Source organism: Xenopus tropicalis, chromosome 8, assembly GCF_000004195.4.
Source record: "Xenopus tropicalis strain Nigerian chromosome 8, UCB_Xtro_10.0, whole genome shotgun sequence".
In the NCBI taxonomy this organism is placed as follows: Eukaryota; Metazoa; Chordata; class Amphibia; order Anura; family Pipidae; genus Xenopus; species Xenopus tropicalis.
The window spans coordinates 104,459,717-104,478,568 of record NC_030684.2 but is presented as its reverse complement, the minus strand read 5'-3'; the positions used below and the strand labels follow the sequence as shown (position 1 = coordinate 104,478,568).

The window sequence follows — 18,852 nt, the reverse complement described above, 5'->3', positions numbered from 1 at the left end:
TATACATACATTTTACATATTACTTTGCTTTTGTATTAAAAAGCGTATTGCACTAATTCAGCATTTATGAATTTATCTGCTATATTAATGGCATCAGTTTTTTTTATCCTTTTTTAAGCCACAACTTATTGTAAGCAGGTAGTGATGAAACTTGTTTCACTTAAAAACCATGCTTATACAGTGTTGAGTGCCTGGCCAAACCGAACCCAGACCTTAAAGATCACGAGCCTTGCGTATAAAACACTTGATAACTGAAGGTGATGTTTAAAAAGAAAGAAAGCTGATTTATATAGAGTATAGTATACCCCCTATTGTAAAATATGCGCACGTGCTTTTATACAGGTCATGCAACTCTGAGGTGACTTCTAATACCCTCATATTTTATAATTATTTCATACAATATGCAAGTTTTAGTGAGTTGTAATAGAAATGACATCACTAAGCACAGTTTATAAGAGTGTAATTTACAGGATAGTTATGGCTTATATATTTATATATATTCATATATTTATAATTTGTGTGTGTTTATGTATGTGTGTATATATGTATAAGTGTGTGTGTGTATATATAATATAATATAATATACAAAAAAAGTTCTCACGACCGCACCTCACTCCAAAATGCTAATAAATAAAACACAGCCAGCACCAATAAGACCCTTGGTGCTGGCTGTGTTTTATTTAATTTATATATATATATATATATATATAATATATATATATAATATATATATATATATATATATAATATAATATGCAACACTGAATTTATTGCAAAAAAAATCAATTGTGTATTAAAAAATGCATGAACAGCTGGATGAGTGGTTCCTTTAGGTAACTGTTTTTTACTTTCCATCTTGCTTATAGTTCTTTTGCTTTGGTCTTGCTTCTCACGCAGGGTAATGTTTGGCATTTCATGTAAAAGGGTAAATCGTAAAATTATTCTGTAGGACCAACTAAGTCATATATTTATTTTGTGTATATCCCACTGTGTATAATTTGCTGGTGAATGCTGGGATATGGAGTTTACTTGGGAGGGGAAAGCATGTTAAAATTGAACTGGGCAATGTACTGTCCGAAAAGGCATTGTCAGTGGCAGGTGCTGTATATGGAACTGCAATAATATGGAAACTGGGCATTTATGCCAGCAACGTTGAAACAATATGGAAATTGCTCACTGATAATTGATTCCCTTGTTATCACCTCTTTTATAGCTGAAGACTCAGCTCAATGAAACATTACTGAAACTGGAAGAAGAACAAAGTGAGCGGCAGAAAGTAGCAAGTGATCTGCATGAGGTAAGGAGTGTTATGGTTGCTTGTGTTATTGGTAATGATAGCAAACCGCTACATAGTAAAAGGTGTAAAGTTGGCACCAGGTCCAGTAACCCATAGCAACCAGCCAGCACTTATTGGTTTTCTGCAGTTAGAAAAATGGAAAGAAGCATTTATTTTTAATTGTTGTTGGTTACAACACTTATTAGCCCTATAGATTTATATCTGCAAGCTGGAAGTTAAATTCCAGTTTCCAACCCTTTACCTATATCCCCTATACATTTACCCTTTTGGAGAAGAGGAGGGTAGTCTGAAAAATTGTCTTTGTAAAAGAAATTGGGAATAGGTGAAGGCAGAAACAAACCGGATTGTTTTCTCTACCCCTCCCCTTCCTTTCCTTTCTTCCTATGCCTGCCCACTTCCTGTAAGACATAACTATTAGAGGATTACAGGGGGTACTACTGTCACATGGTTTCTTTATACTCATTGTTGAATAAACATATGGTGTTAATTAATATTTTAAGGAAAAGTCTACCCAGTCCCCTATATATATATATGTATATGTATATATATATATATATATATATAAAGTGCACTTGTCAGACATACAGTGACATTACTATGTTATATTAATGCTCAGTGCAAACAGTTAGATCTGTGTTAGTTTATATTAAATGTTGTCACAGATGTGAGCTCACAAGACTAGGGCAGAGAGTTTGTTTCTTTAAAGAATAAAATCATGTTTTTATCCAGAATATAAATCTGTTTATTCTGCATCCTTTTAGGCCCAGAAATCACTGGATCTCATTCAGCTGGAAATCCTCAAAGACTCAGGGGACTCCAATGTCATTGAGAACAGCGACATTTCTCCAGAAATGGTGGGTCACATTGTAGAAATAAGTCCTGTTTTTGTGCAGTCTTGAACACACACTTTTTGTCACAGTCACCCATGACTTAAAGGTAAACAGAGGCCCCGGAACAATCTTAAACCAGTTAGTCCATATACCAATGTGATGATATACAGTATTTCCTGAAACAGTTTCTCTGTGACACTTGATTTCTCTTCCCTAGATTGGGGGACACAGGCACCATGGGGATGTAGATCCTGCAACTGGAGAAAGGACACTGAAATGTTAAAGTGACTCCTCCTCCTGCCCAGGGCTACATCCTTTGCCTGCTTCCCTCAATCTTCAGTGTCTTTTTAGTGTCTTCAGAAGGAGGAGGACTTTAGGTGATGCGGGGGAGCATATGGTCAGGACTGCGGTCAAAGCCATGTCACCACAGGGCCATGGACTCATTTCAGCGCCCTCGTAGCTTTAGGACACACCTCACATTGGGCTCTAGATAATATAGAGCTCCATTCCCTGCTCCCACCTAAGGTCACACATGGATAGCAAAAAGGCTGCTAAGAAAATGTGTTTGAGTTTGATTGTAGCACAAAAATGTAAAGATCACCACCCAAATCTGACTGAAAGAATAGTCCAAATAGCCTTTCTACTTTACTCTATTTGCTTTTTTTAGACCATTGCCAAAAACTTACAGTTCAGATTTTTTTTAGTCCCATCACCTTCGGAGATAATAAAGATATTGGTTAATTGTCACCATTAGGAGAGGCACTTTAGGTAGAAACTTTAGGTAGAATTTGCATCATCTATAATGTGACATTTTGGCTGGGAAGGTTTTCAAAAATATTGTTGTCTCTACCCACATTTATAAAAGAACATTTTGCAGAAAATGTATTTTCTGTGCCGGTACATGTTCAAGCATGACATTTCATGTTTCTTTGTTCATTTCAGGAGGAGCAGGAAAAGAAAGAGAAGATAATGCCAAGTTTAAGTCAGACAGTGACAAAGTTACAGCAGTGTCTTCAGGCAGTAAACCAGCAACTTACAAAGGGAAGAGAACACTTTCAGATAATAGGTATGAATGGAATACTGAATTACAATAAAAAATATTTAGATGAGTAAATCTATTATGCAAGTTTTTAGTGAATGCACACTTACAAAAGTAAATTTCTTTAGAAGTGAGGAACATAATGAGTAAACTAGAGCTGCACCTACCCCCACACACAAAGCACAGCTACAGTTTGACTTACTGCCCTTACAAGGTGGTATCCAGGATTGTGTTTCTCCCCAGTGGACAACCACATTGTTTTCCACAGTTTTGGCATTTGTTTGGGTGTCTGTATCACTTAAAAGCAACATTTACATCCCCCCCCAATAGGAGGCTGTCCAACACTCCAGCCTGTGTACTGTTAACCCCACATACATATTCAGATACCGCCATTTATCTAGCTGTGTCACAAATATGGCAACTCATTATGATATCTCTTCCCCGCTACCTTTTTATTCTCCAGAGAACCTCTCTGCATATTAACTTTTATATATTAATTGTAAATGAATGTCTTAAATGTTGACTTGCACAGTTATTTTCAGTAGGTCACTACAGCAAATCTAATTCTGACTACTAGGGGTGCTGTTTCTATAGTTTTTAGACAATTTTGCTTCCTGAGCTAGCAATATGACTGATCTCCCTCTGGTATAAAAAAGTATAATTAGAAGGGATTTGATGTGCACACAGCAAGCAATGCCCTACTTTATGCATTTAAGGGAAAATATATTGAATTCAAGATAAACTGCAGTTATAAATAGGATGTGTTGTCCCTTAAATCATGGCCTACTTATGGTCCTTGCAACTTTGCTTGAGTTCCAGGTGTATTCTCTGATAAATATGTAGGGTACAAACTTGGAGTGCCAAAAAATATTTCACATTTCTATAAAAATTCCTAACTCAGATTGAGGAAAAATTAGTTTTCAGGCCTGTAGGAGGCCATTTTATAAAGACGAGACATGTTCTTTAGCACTGCATTCTGAACCATACTTGTCCTGCATGAAGGGAGCCCTGTTCATCCTCTGTGTTTATTGGGCTTGTCCAAGGGTTAGTGCATGTGCATGAATGCCTATTATAGCTCTCTGCGTGTGTACACATACATGAAAGCCAATTGTATCGCCCTATGCATGCACAACAAAGTCAGACGGTGGTGACTTTAGTGCCATGAAGTTGTACTTCATTTACAAGTAGTTATTGGCAACCAGTTGTCTTCCAGAACACCCAGCAGCCCCATGATCTTGATAAAACCTCAGTATTTGGAGCCACAGAGCTTGCACTTGTTTCTCCCTTCCTCATACACTATATTGTTAGGTAAGCTCTCACCAATGTCCATTTTCTTTGCAGGATAAAGTCACAGAGGGAACATTCAACTGAGGACGGAGCAGGAGGCATTGTATTATATTTTGCCAAAATAAAGCCTTATTTATGTTTTCACCCTTTCTACTTTGTCAGAAACACTGAACAGAGCTACATCTTTTTCTAACGTCTTGTTAAAACTACTGATTTAAGACAGGGAAACCTCTCCGCATACAGTTTAGTTTTATAGTAAAAAAAAGAGAAAAAAAAAACCTGATAAAATCTGTTTGCATATATAGATCTTTACATTCCTGAAGAAGCAGTAAAAAAAAAAGTGTACCTTTTAGCCTATTTTGCTCAGTACAGACTTATCCAGATTCAACTATGGCAGAGATACAAATGTAAGAATTCTATATATCATTTTATTACAGATATTGTACACTCTTTTACTTAAATACACTTTGGGAGTAGACGCCTCTGATTTCAACCACAAGTAAACACTCCTTTTTGGTTGCTAATTCAACCCATTTTTGTAATGGTGTCAGCAAATAAAAGGAAACTTATTCAATCACCGCCTTCTTTATGAGCTCAGTCACTAATGCAGAGGTTTACTTGTTTTAAAATAAAACTCTAAAAAAGCTATGCATACTCAATAAAATGACAAAAATCACTCCTTTTGTCTCAGTGGGTTGTTTTGTCTAAGCCCTGTAGTATGGAATTGCCTGCTGCAGGGATATCAAAGTCCTGGCTCTCCGGCTCTCTGTCAGCTACATTACCCTGTATGCCAGCATAAGGGTTCTTTAAGCGCAAGGTCTCTATTCTTAAAGGGTCAGGTCAGTGATGTATGATCATAAGGCTTGGCATTGAGGAACTGTTGCAAGAGACCCAGGGATTGGGAAACCAGTGCAATTGAATTGCTATTCCCTAGAACATCCATGTCAATGGGACCTCTAGGAAAGCAAATGCCTTTGGTTATAGTAAAAACTGTGGGTAATTGCAGAGTACTAACTGCTAGATATGTATAGTGGTTAATTCCCAATAGTGGCCTGTATAGTCAGCGCACATAAGAGACTTTAATCTGGAGACTTAACAGAGGCAGGAGAAAATGACTATTTTTATTAGTTGGTATATAACCACTTTTCAGAGATTGTACATCATCCGCATCTCAATTATGCAGACACGGGCAGAACATGCATACATAGTGGCAAAGCTGGAATGAAAGTCAGGACCCCAGCGCTGTATTGAAGAAGTGCAACCCACTGAGTTACTTAGTTGGTAGTACTAAGCTTAAAGCTAAGCTGACTCCACAACCACCACCACCACATCTGTCTGGAGGTAGGAGGGCCATTCCCCACTAGTATTGACCTTCCCAAGGGTTTGTTGGGCCATCCCGGGCCTGAACTTAGGGGTAGGCAGAAGACGCACATGCCTAGAGTGCAACAGAGGGGGAGTCGCTAGGCATGTATCACATCTACCTGCCTACCCTAGTTTGGCATTCTTCAAATCCAGCTCCCAAGCAATGTATGATGGTGACAAGCAGGGGTGTTCCTGCTAGTCACTGTTGTGCATCGCTGGTCTGGCTCATCATCACCGCATCACCCTGCTTGTCACTTTGCTTTTGGCGGGTGGAGCGATCGAGGGTGGGGGCATGCTTTGGGCCCTAGCTGGTGATTTGCTTATTAGGCCAGTCAAATACCGGCTGGGTGACAACCCTGTGTTGTGTAGAAAAGCTTTTAGAATTACATTTTCTTCTGATATGAAACAAAAAACAGTATTCCCATTATTTTGGTGGACATCCACAGCAGCCCACTGGGAAGCTGCTCTTTAAAGGAACAGGAACACCAAAAAATTCAAGTGCATAAAAGAAATTCCAATATAATGTACTGCTGCCCTGCACTGGTACATCTGGTGTGTTTGCCTCAGAAACACTACTATGGTTTATATAAAGAATGCAGCTGTGTAGCCATGGGGAGCCCATTCAAAGTAGAAAAGGCACAGGCACGTAGCAGATAACAGATAAAACACTATTGTATTCTACAGAGCTTATCCGTTATCTGCTATGTAACCTGTGCCTTCTCTTTTTTTCCAGCTTGAATGGCTGCCCCCGGGGCTACACAGCAGCTTATTATATATAAACTATAGTAGGGTTTCTGTAGCAAACACACAACTTTTACCAGTGCAGGGCAACAGTACATTATATATCATTTACTTTAAACTCTTTAATTTTTTGGTGTTACTGTTCCTTTAAGGGTGAAGACACACAGCTACTTAGTAGCAGCTACATGTCACGGCTACTAACCACCAGAAAATACCCTGCAAGGGAGAATTGCCTTTGCTAAAACAATAGAGACAATTATTAGTAAATGATCAGCATTGACCATTTTCATAGCCGTGACAAGTTGCTGTTACTAGTAGCTCCGTGTGGCTTCACCCACATAAGCTGCTGCTGGGGGAAGGGAGGAGTTTATACAGAGGCTTCTCAGCGGGCTGCTCGTTTGTTTTGATTGTGCTCATAAGGATCAGGATACAGAATGTTCAATTTTCTTTTCAGATTTTGCCCTGTTCAGTGCAAAAAATAACAAAAGCCAAATATTTTCCCAATTAAACAGTAGGCAAAAACTATGTTTAGCACAACACTGAACTACCGTTGAAAAAGATGGCATACTGCCCCTTTAATATACCCCTTACCTTAAGGCCTGCATGTGTTGTTCAAGGCAATTGTGATTTCTGTAGCCTATAATATTAATACACATTAATATTACAGCAGAGGGTTGTTTAACTGCTGTAGACCACTTCTAGCAGCATGGGCTGTAATCCTCCTACACGTGACATTAGCATCATCTCACATTGCTGTCACCTCACCTACCGTAACTGTATTTATATGACACAGGGCAATTACAATGTACATTGCCATAATTTACATTTTTTAAATGATTTTCTTTTTCTCTATAGTAATAAAACAGTACCTTGTACCCAACTAAGATATAATTAATCCTTACGGAGGCAAAACAATCCTATTGGGTTTATTTAATGTTTCAATTATTTTTTGGTAGATTTAAAGCATGGTGATTCAAATTACACAAATACCCCTTATCCGGACAACCCCAGGTCTCAAACATTCTGGATCTCAACTGTACTTGCTCATGCAATGAAATAAATTCCCTTATTTCTCTTGTGCCAGTAGTCTCCACCAGAGGGAACCTTTTAGTAGCTAATGAGATCAGTGAAACAGGAAACTCAGCTGTTGAGGATCTGGAAGTGAATTGTACCTAAATAAAAACTTTGGTATAACAAAATATACTAACCAAATCAAATAGCAAGCATAATATTATTATACATGCTACATTTCTGAAATAGTACAATGCTTTACAGAAAAATGTTATTCTCAATTTAAATTGAAAATTGTTTCAATTATTGGCATTAGTCATTTACCACTAGAACTTCTAATCCAATTGCCTTATAATGGGCACCAACACTCACATGCACGATGTGGAAATGTGTTCAAACTTGAAATAACCTGCCAAATGTTGTAAAAAGAGAGTGGTATTTAGGGGGTGTGGTAAAAAAAAATGTTTGCCACGCTAAACTCAACATTTCTTTTTGTCCCTCTTTCCATTTTCCATTATGTAGTAGCACAGGCCCAATGATATTCCACCAGATAAGTGCAGGTACCCTTCACATTATTATATGGAATATACAGGCATGGGATCTGTTATGAAGAATGATTGGGACCTGGGGTTTTCTGGATAAGGGGTCTTTGTGTAATTTGGATCTTCGTACCTTAAGTCTGCTAAACAATCATTTAAAAATGAAATAAACTTAATAGCATTGTTTTGCTTCCAATAAGGATTAATTATATCTTAGTTGAGATCACGTACAAGGTACAGTTTTTTAGAGAAAAAGGAAATAATTTTCAAAAATAAGAATTATTTGCTTCAAATAGCATCTATGGGAGATGGCCTTCCTGTAATTTCGAGCTGTCTGCATAACAGGTTTCCAGATATGGATACCATACCTGTATGTATTAAATATGCACACACAGATACACAAAGCAGCCTTCTTCTGTTGACCACCTGTTCTTCTGTTGGTCAGGGTTCTTTGGGCCTCTGTATACTTGAAATGCCAGGGCCTATTTTGAATCCCAGTTTAGACCTGTTGTAATGCCACCAGTTAACAGGAACCACATGGGGACAAATAATTCCCACTAAACGTTTGGCAAGCACATTATGTAAATACATTGAGTGGTGAGTGTTTATTTGTGGATAAATGGCCTACGGTTTAGAATATTAAGTAAAAGGCATAGGGTGCAAGAATGCTTTAACCTGTTTAAAACCATAAGAATAATGGTGAAATCATAATGATTTGCAGAATTTTGTGCAGAAATTGTCTGCTTTGATTTTGAGCCAGGGTGGAGATGATTTTCCTAAGCTTGGGGTGAAGGTTTAGTGAGCATTAGTAATCTGCTCAGAGTCAGGTTACACTTAATGCATAACCATCTTATTCTGTGCTTGTTTAATGTGCTCTAGAGGCCAAGCACCAGTCTGTCAGCTTTCTGCTGATACAAGGCTTTCCTCTGTCACTGAGCTGGCTCACATTCACATCCAGCCAGGGAAGCCTCCCAGCCACTGCAGTCAATAGGAGGCCGACTGCACTCCATCACTATTAGTGATGCTACCCAGCACCGGGCTGAATGGGGAGGTCTCAGGTGCAACACCAGGTCAGGTTTTCAAAGTGCCATACGTCTGGTTATCTGCAAATACAAAGTATTATATTATAACCATATATATATTATATTGGAACTATACAGAAGGACTGGATCAGCTGTAAATACAGCATGTAGTTCCTGTACCTTTGCCACTGCTTCGGCCCAAATGATGATTTATTCAGCAGAGGAATAGGACATGTTGGCAAAGATACACCAAAACCAGGATCTGTGCTGTAACCTTATTTTTCAGAAAACTTTTTTGAAGCTGTGAACATTTGATAAAATGTCTGGATATCCTATTTTCTCTGATAAATATATAAGTATATGCATATTATAAAACTTCCCAATCATCTCTGCAACTTCTAAACCTGTACCAAACCTACATGTTCCACTTGCTGGTGTGACAGTCTCTGAACTGCAAGAAGTTAAACTGCAAGAAGTTAAACTGACAGGAAAAATAATATGGATTGTACCAATATACTGACCAGGAATGCAACATATAAGGTTATATGTTTTAATGTTTATTAGGTTCTAATTAAGTTATAAAAAGTTATATACAGACCAGCTAACTTCTGTGTAAAAATCATAGCCAAACACTGAGCAGAATTTTTGCCAGACTATTGTCCTTAATGGACTTTCCCTAACCCCCCCCCCCTTGTATAGTCATTTGGTCTGGTCCCTCTTCAGTGCATTAGCCCCACAGAAGAGGTGGGCTGGTGGCCTTGTGATGTAGCTGAGAGCGGCAGTGTTCTCCTTACTGTTTTACAGGTCCCCAGACACGTGTACATCAATAAAATGTTATACAGTTATGGTATCACTGCCTGATAGGTTCAAGTCCTCTTGCCTATGCTGGCTGAGTGTGTGGACCAGATGGTCACATGGGTTGGTGCAACAGAAAGGTGGCTTACACTGGAAATGCACATTGTAGTTCACAGCAGCTAGAGGCCTGCAAGGCTGACCTGTTTGCAACAGTCTGTGTAATACAAAAAGGGCAGAAAAGTTTGTAAGGAACATTAAAGGAAAAAAAAAGGTTCGGTGATACTGAAAGCTTTACGTGTATAACTGATAATATCACAGCATTATATGGTGCGGTTCCTGCAACTAAAGGCTGTGAGGGAATGATGGGATGGGGGTTGTAGATTAATAACAGCTGTATGGCAATAAGTATGAATAATGCATCATTACACAATAAAAGAGGTTTCTACATGACACGGCTGTGTTCCATTGGTTAATGGTACTTTCTCTTATATTTATACTGTTTTAGAAACCATTATAAGCCATTATATGTTCCAGCTAAAAGTAGCCCAGAACCTTAAGGGTGATGGGCCCCAGGGATTCACTTTATTGCTGGTGGGACAGTATTTCTGGGAGATTAGTCACCCACTGTAGCCAAGATTTAACTGCAGGCGACTAAGCTCTCTGTGGGGCCATCACCCTAAAGGAGAAGAAAGCTACTGAGTTTATTCTCAATACATTAGCCACAATAGTGCAAGTTAAAACCATATATTTATTCTGTAGAATACTTGACCATGCCTGAGTAAACAGGCCTAGAAACCCACTCTGTTTTTTAAAGAAAAACTATACCCCCAAACAATGTAGGTCTCTATATAAATTTATTGCATAAACAAGCTCATATGTAAAACCCTTCTTCATCTAAAACCATTTTCATTAATATATACTTTTTTTTGTAGTATGTGCTACTGGGTACTCCTAAAAAGATAATTGCCATTTTAAGAATTAAGGGCTGCCCCCTGGGATCATAGGATTCACAGTGCTCACAAACAAACCAAGGCACACATACATGCTAGGCCCCATCAGCCAATTAATGGACAGAGTTCTGGCTTTTGCTTCCACACTACTTCCTGTTACAGTTAAAGCTGCATTATTTCTGGTCAGGTGATCTCTGAGGGAGCACACAGCCCATCACTAAATGGTGGATCAAGGGAAAGAATAGAAAAGGGCAATATTTACTGATATATATATATATTTTCCAGTTTGGCGAAATTGTTTAATAGGTCACTTAACATAATAGAAACTACCGGTATCTGTTGGTTAAGTATTCATTCTAGAGGTATAGTTTTCCTTTAAGAAGCAGCTACCATATTAGCTTGGTGTGACATCACTTCCTTCTTCTGTACCCATGTATCTGACTGGCTCCTAGCAATGGGCTCAGATAACAGATTGTAGGGGAGGAGGGAGGATCAAGCAACACAGTTTCTGGCCCAGGAGGTTTGAGCTGAAAGAAGAAGCTCTGATACTGCCCATGTGTACATAATAGAAACAAAGTAATAGCATGTTTTTTTTGAGTGCTTATTGGTGTATTTACACCAATTTTTATAAAACTTACATGGTTATAACCTTTCCTTATCCATGACTTTCTATGCAGTAACATCTGTAAAACTGACCTGTCAGTGTTTTCTTGTACTTATAAACAGATGCATGGAGAGAGATCTTTTTTTATTGTTTTGTGCTTTTTGTATTAACTTCTTACCTATTTGAACTCTCTCTAACTTGGAATTTAAAATCATATGTGGTTGCTAGGGTCACTGACTAAAGGTCGCCAAACGAGCAAAGCTTTCCTCCAATATTGTGCTAATGCAATCATTTGTATTTTCAACTGCAGAAATAGCTCTAGTGTAAGAAAATAATAAAAGGAAGGAGATATTTGTGTGATGTCAGTACCTATTTAAAGTGACTACTCCAATGGAAAACAACTGCCATGACATTTATTGTTCTGCCTACAGGGACAATGACATTTGTTACGTAAGTTTTTGTGATGTAGAAGATGGGGGTTCCCCTCAAGCAGAGCCATGTCTGGGATTGGTGTTACACTGACGGCCAGCATATATTGCCCAACAGCAGCAGATCTGCCTTTTTAACACCCTCCCCAGCTGTGTTTCAGTGCCAATTCCAGCTATGCATTGGAGGGGCCCAACACTCCTTACTGTTAGAGCCTGGTAGCAATTAATCAACAATGTTGTCCCCTTATATAAACTGGCTTATCAAAACAGAGGATCCAACACCAAATATGACAAGCTCTGGGGGCCCTGGTGTGACCTAGACACACATTTGTGACCTGGAAACTACGAATTGTTTTTTTTTCAAGGTTATTCTTACTTTTTTGTTTCTATTTTATTTTTAAAATAATAAAGTTTACCTTAAAAAACGTGGCGCAAATTGGCCCCCATAAGACCCTCTTTCTTGAGAAGCACCCGTTGCATGACAAAGTAGGTATGACACACAGCGCTATAGTTCACATATATTGTTATTTGATTAGCAAACAGGGTAGAAAAAGTGCATGCTTTATTCCTAGCACCAAGTATACAAAGTTTGTTGTGGTTAGTCGCCCACAGTAGCAGTGTTTTTTTCAGTGGCAGAAAACATACCTCCCAACTCTTGAATGTAAAGAAGGAGAAAAAGAAATGCTGCATACAGCGCTGGGAACATTTTTTTGACCATGCCCATTTTTCGACCACACTCCCTAAATACCACTTCCATTTTACTAAATTTGGCAGGTTATTTTTGAACACATTTCTTGGGGTTTTGCAATTGTTTTATTACAGTTTTGCTAAAAAAGGTGAAATTTCCCTTTAAGCTGGAAGTCTCAGTTCCTCCAAGAGACCTGTTTAGCTTATTAGTTACAATTGTAGCTAAGTGCAGGTGTAGCTTGTTAAAATTTCCAGGGTCTCTGCTAAAAGCTACCTATTTAATTAAGTTTGAGTAACTTTGTATCTTTTTTAGCATTCATTGCAAGAGATCAAAGAGATATGAGGGACTTTTCAGTAAGAATCTGAGCTGAGCTATCAAAAAAGGGATTGTCTCGCGAAAAATGGGATTGTGGGGAGGTATGAGAAAAGTTGTCCGCATGATTTATTCTTGTACCAGAATATTACATTACATTACATTAACATTTATTTATAAAGCGCCAACATATTCCGCAGCGCTGTACAATAAGTGGGTTACATACATTGGTCATACAGAGTAACATATAAAGCAATCAATAACCGATACAAGAGGTGAAGAGAGCCCTGCCCAAAAGAGCTTACAATCTACAAGGATATCCATTTACTGGTACCTATAACTTTTTTTGTTTCCTTCCTGGCAAACAACAGAAGAACTATGTTTGCTTTATGGCAGGGATTCTAAATATACATGCATGATTAAAGTACTTTCCTACAAGACAAAGTGAGATAGTCAGGCCTGGACTGGCAAGCAGAACAAATTAAGCAGAACTGAATGTATATATTTATGACATTTGAATTTTTTTGTGTAAAAATGAAATGGTTTTACAAACAGTGTGTAAATCCATTTATTTATTTCTCTACCAAATCTGTATCAACACCTGGCCTTCTACTGAGCCAACAGAAACTGGTCACAGCCATAAATGCCTACTCCTATTATAGCTGTTTATAAACCTTTGTGCAATGGCAAATATTTTTTGGATGCTTCGAATGCCCAGTTGTCTAAATAGCTCTAATTGCCTATGTGCCCACAACTGACCCCCTTGAGTTCCATCTCCTGTATGTGCTTGATTTCTGGAAACATGGACTGGCACATTTTTTGGCACCTATTGTCAGACAAGCACTTGCCAAACACTTGCTGCCAATTCGCATGGGATTTACAGGGGACAGTTTCAGGAGCTTTGGTACCACATGTTAGTTTGAAATCTTCCCAAGCTCCATTACTCTTATAACCTGGTATTGAGATGTTCCCTGCTGGCATGCATCATTATCACTAGTAATAGGAGACAGCACATTTCATTTTCTAAAATCCCCCCATGCAACCCCCCAAACCAGCCATACTTACAAGTCCTGAGTACTAATTGTATTTGTACCCCAGCCTATACAGTAATGCCCCCCCCCCCCTCCTCATTCCAGCTTGAATGTCATAACCGAATGTCCTGAGTAGATAGTAAACTTTCTCCTCTTCCACACAACACTCACTTCCATTTTTATGGAGGGTTTTTGCTCTGTTTGAAAGGTCAAACACTCAGAGTTCCATTTTTTTTACTCTCAGCCATTACCTCATCTTCATCTTCGCCATAGGTAGAAATCAGAACCCATCAGGTTCTTCTTTGCATTTGGTGATACTGTTTCTGTCATGTGACTCACTGAATCTTGTGTATTATGATAAATAATATACTCCCTTTAGTAAATTATGAAAATATTAGAAGTCACCTTGGAGTTCCATGACCTGTATAAATCAGCCTTTGGCCACATGCCTTTATATGGCCATGGAACTATGACTTTTGGGGGCAGATTTACTAAAACTTTAACATTTCTCTTTTTTTTTTTTACTATAAAATTTAAATAAACTCATTTCCACTAATGTCTGACATCTACTAAAAAGTCTGAACTGAAAAAGTCAACACGAGAAAAAGTCACAGAAAGGTCGCAAATTTCACACAAAAAATCAGCATCCTAAATCCAAAATCTAAGTTTCTTAGCATAAGAAGGATCCTCCAGGGAAGGGACATCTGCCATTGACTTTTACATAATATCAGCAAGTTTTAGCTGGCAAATTGTCAGATTTGTTGATTTTTTTTAAAAATAGTTAGACATTTTTATGCATAGTAAATCTTAAAGAAAAAAATTTTCCTGCATATTTTAGCGCTACAAAATCTGAATAAAGAAAAAAAAAAACCAGAGCATTAGTAAATAGCCCTCTTAGTATTCTTTTATTTTACAATAGGGGGTACATTGTTCACTATATAATGGAGGGTAAGTCTAAATGGCCCTTTTCATTGAAACCTCATATATATATATTTTTCCAGTTGGCCAGTGCTATTCGTTCCATCCTGTTCTTCTCTACCCCGTCGCTGGAAGACAATAGAATTCTTTTTAAGAGATTTCTATGCTGTGTGACTGTGTGGGAGTTGTACTCGTGCAGCTGCAAACCTGCTATAAACTAGGACTTCTAACATATCTTTCCTGGAACTGCTCTGATTCAGTGTTGTACTGTCCAGCCATTTCCTCCCAGTGCAGTGCAAGGGCTCAGCAATGCTCCTTATTGATTTGTTACACTACATATTGGCAGGTGGCTTCTGTCTCCTTTGGGCAGCGACTGAGCCTCTCGGGGGAAACAAGAACTGGCCCATTAGCTGTGTAGTTCATGTCTTCCCAGAAGGAAAATGAAACTTCAAATTCTGGAAATTCCAGGGACTTTTTACTAAGATCAGTCCAGTCTCCTCCAAATTCTAGGCTTCATGATAAGCTCCATGCTTCTTATCTGTATAAGGGCAGGTTTAAACATTCTAATCTTTATACATTTAAGACATTTGAAGATATATAAACCCGCTAGCTGGATTCCCTCATCCTGACCCTTGGCCTAACTATTTCAAACTGCTTCCTAAATCTATCATTTAGACATGACACCCAGTACTGACATAGAAGGCATTTGTCACATGAATTGAAGGGGTGGGGCCCTGTAACCATGACAACAGACGTTTGCGCCAAAACAGTTTTCTTGGAACATTTTGCTATCACATGCCTGACATAAAATTCTGTCAGGAGCCCTTGAAAATAATTTCAATAGACTTGATTGTTAACTGCCGCTTGGCTAATCATTAACAGCATCCTGCTGTAATAAATGACTCCTGCCACTCCGCTCCTTGTGAGCTTTCCAATGGGAGGAATGCATGACATATACCCTTCAGCCCCCTCCTAGCGGGAATGGCTGAAGACTCCTGTCACACATAAAGCAGTGTTTCTATTCCAGAATTCTCCAGAATTCAGCCGTGTCTTTAGTTACATAGGAGTGAGATATTTGGTGCGGCTCCTTAGAGTCTCTTGTTCTTTACTCTTCTTATATCTCTTTTGGGCCACTGTATTCAAATTGATCTTGGAGTTTTGCAGTTGTGATATTTATGAAGTTTGCATTTAACAGCCAACATTAGATTTAGAACTGTCAAACCCTGAGAGGGCCATAATAAAGAGCTAGGAGGCCCAATTGCAGATCCAACAGTAATGGGTTGTAAAAAATAGGGATAGGGAGACTTAACTGCAAACCCAACAATAAGGGGTTGTAAAATTATTGATAGGAGACCCAACTGCAAACCCAACAATAAGGGGTTGTAAAAATATTGATAGGAGACCCAACTGCAAACCCAACAATAAGGGGTTGTAACAATTGCAGTAGGCGCCCCAACTGGTGCTGGGTGCCTATAGTGGATCACTGACTGATGGCCATTTTTTATATTTTTTATGCGTACCAAAAATATTCAGAATTTTTATTTTGCGCATAGGCAGGGGTGAATTGCTGCTGTAGCCACAAAATTCATACAAAGAAAAGAGGTCTTCTGCACTTACCCATTATAAATTTATATAGGGCATTAAAACATTCTGTGCATTAAATTATTTAAAATGCATATTTAAGCCGTAGAATTCTTAATAAATCAGATGAAAGTGAGTGTAGAGCTGGCCAGACTGGGGATGATTTTTATGTAGTTGTCAAAATCAAATACATTATTACTTTGGCATACAAAGAGTTTACTTCCCATTGTTATAAATGTGTCACTTTAAACAAAACAAACAAACAAAAAAATAACAGGATTGTTGCAGATCAGCATTTTATTGGCATTCATTAGAATACATTGTTAACCTAATGCCAGGTGATTACATGCAGTTACGGTACTAAAATCCTGACATGCCAGATGAGTGAGTATTACCGGGGAATTTTACAGGCTACTGTCATTGTATTTGTGTTCGTAGCACTGGCTCACTCACATTACTTAGTCTGTTATGCAGGCAGAAGTATCTCAGCTTTCCCACTTGTGACAGTCATGCTGCCTGTGAAACTGAATGGAATGTGTTACATGCTTTTACACTTGGGTAGGATTACTGCACGCACACTGAACTGTTACACTGTAAATCTACTCTGCAAAATATTTTATTCTGCCCCTTTTGCCACTTGCTTTGTTTCTCCCCTGTGAGTTATTATACCAATTCCTTTTCCTTTTATTATTTTCCTTTTCCATCACATTCTACCATGCCTTTCTTTATTTCTCTTTACCTCAATGATTCAACAGTCCTTTCTATGCCTCATGTTCCCTTCCAGGCATAAGCAGCATGAAGAATTTGGTTGTGAGAAGGGCATGTTTATGATACAAGTGACTTCAAGCCTAAAATTAGATTATTTTTGGCCTTGGCTTATATTTAATAAATTCGTACATATAATAAGCATGTTTTCTGTCTTTAGAAACAATGAAAGATTTCCAGCTCTCAGTCTAACCCACAGTGTAGCATTGACCAGCTGCTAGAAGCACCAATATTCCAGCTCTTGGTCCAACCTATATCGCCCAGCTGCTAGAAGCATCCCCGTATGCCAGCTCCTAACCCACATTGTAGACTTGACCAGCTGCTAGAAGAACCCATATGTCAGTGCTCGGTCTAACCTACATACTGGAGTTGACCAGCTGCCTGACAAGATAGCTATTATGGTGCACAAAGAGAAGGAGAATTTTGTTATTAGACTTGGGCAAACATTTCTTAATTTCAGTCTCTACATCCTCTCTGCATCCATAACCTTCAACCACATCTATATACCAGATTTCTTGGGTTTTCCCATAATTTTTATTATTTTGTGTTGTAAGCTAAGAAAGTTGGGATCTCATAGTTCTGTCTCCAGTGACTGTGGATATACTGGACGGCCCAGGCAGTTGGCCTCAGTAAAGTAGAAGCCAGGACCTTAAAATAGGCCAGACACCGTAGTGAAAGTTGGCAAAAGGGACCCCATGACCAGATAGCTCCTGTTAAACCACGCATTAGGAGTGTGAGATATATATTATGAGAATTAGAACTTTTGTGCATCACCAAAGATGTTGCAGCGTGAAGTTAAGATGGCCACCTGGCTGGTATTTTACCAGCCTGGTCGATAAAAATAATGCTTGATGCCAATGGAATTAATAGGAAAAAAGATTAAACTAGTATTTTTCAGAAAAGGTGGCAACCCTATGTGGGGTATTTCATGGTGCAAAAGCCACCAGACTATAGGGACTAGTCAGACTAGAGGCCCAAACAGCCCCCACCAGCCCTATAAATAGTGACTGTCTATGGCATCTTACAGCAGCCCCTCTGGCATTTGCCAGAACCCACAGATTGCCAGTCTGGGCCCAGGGCAGGCTTTGAAATCCCATTTGAAACTACTGTGATGTATCTGCCATGAATATTCAGTAGTATGAACTGTAGTACATCCTTTCATTTATATTCTTCTTCACTAAATGTACTGTTTCTGTTTAAAAGCCCCTGACACCTAAAAATTCAATTGAAAGTATGTGTGTAGTTCAGCTATTACACCCTTTACCTCCACTATTCAACAGGGGCCCAGCTGAGAGACAGAGAGCCGTGTTCCATCAGGAAAGCAGCTGGAGCCTGCAGTCCCCCAATGTCTATATCACTACTCTACCATTGTTCTAGTCTGGCCCACTGCTTGATTTGCTAACTTCAAGTTGATCGATGGATCGGTGGAGAACAAAGTTCTTTGAGCCCACTGAGCTAAAGTACCCTGGGAATGTAAATAACGTACATTTTTAACAATGGGACTTGCATTATCATTATAATTACAAGAGGCTAAGGGTGTCTTCTCTGTTGACTGACTTTCATATCTTATAGCTGTGACTGGGCTTCTGACTTATTTTTATTTATTACACCAGATTCTATGGAGGACTCAAGCATTGGGATGGAATAGATCA

The 18,852-nt window shown here is 38.7% G+C and overlaps 1 protein-coding gene and 1 long non-coding RNA gene across 9 annotated transcripts in view; one reads left to right on the top strand and one right to left on the bottom strand.

Annotated features, from left to right (window-relative positions):
* Positions 1-5,129, top strand: part of ktn1 (kinectin 1) — a 69,196-nt gene extending 64,067 nt beyond the window's left edge. For all 8 annotated transcript variants that reach the window (XM_012967912.3, XM_012967910.3, XM_012967916.3 and 5 more), the window contains 4 exon segments: positions 1,214-1,297; positions 2,059-2,151; positions 3,070-3,193; positions 4,508-5,129. In XM_012967912.3, the coding sequence (XP_012823366.2) occupies positions 1,214-1,297; positions 2,059-2,151; positions 3,070-3,193; positions 4,508-4,512 (306 nt within the window). In that variant the 3' untranslated portion in view covers positions 4,513-5,129.
* A 3,554-nt stretch (positions 5,130-8,683) lies between these two features.
* On the bottom strand, positions 8,684-9,585 carry LOC116407057. The gene is made up of 2 exons (XR_004220030.1): positions 9,309-9,585; positions 8,684-9,209 (listed from the first exon to the last, which is right to left on the bottom strand). It is a non-coding gene; the product is annotated as an uncharacterized LOC116407057 (long non-coding RNA).
* Between the last annotated feature and the right edge of the window lie 9,267 nt (positions 9,586-18,852).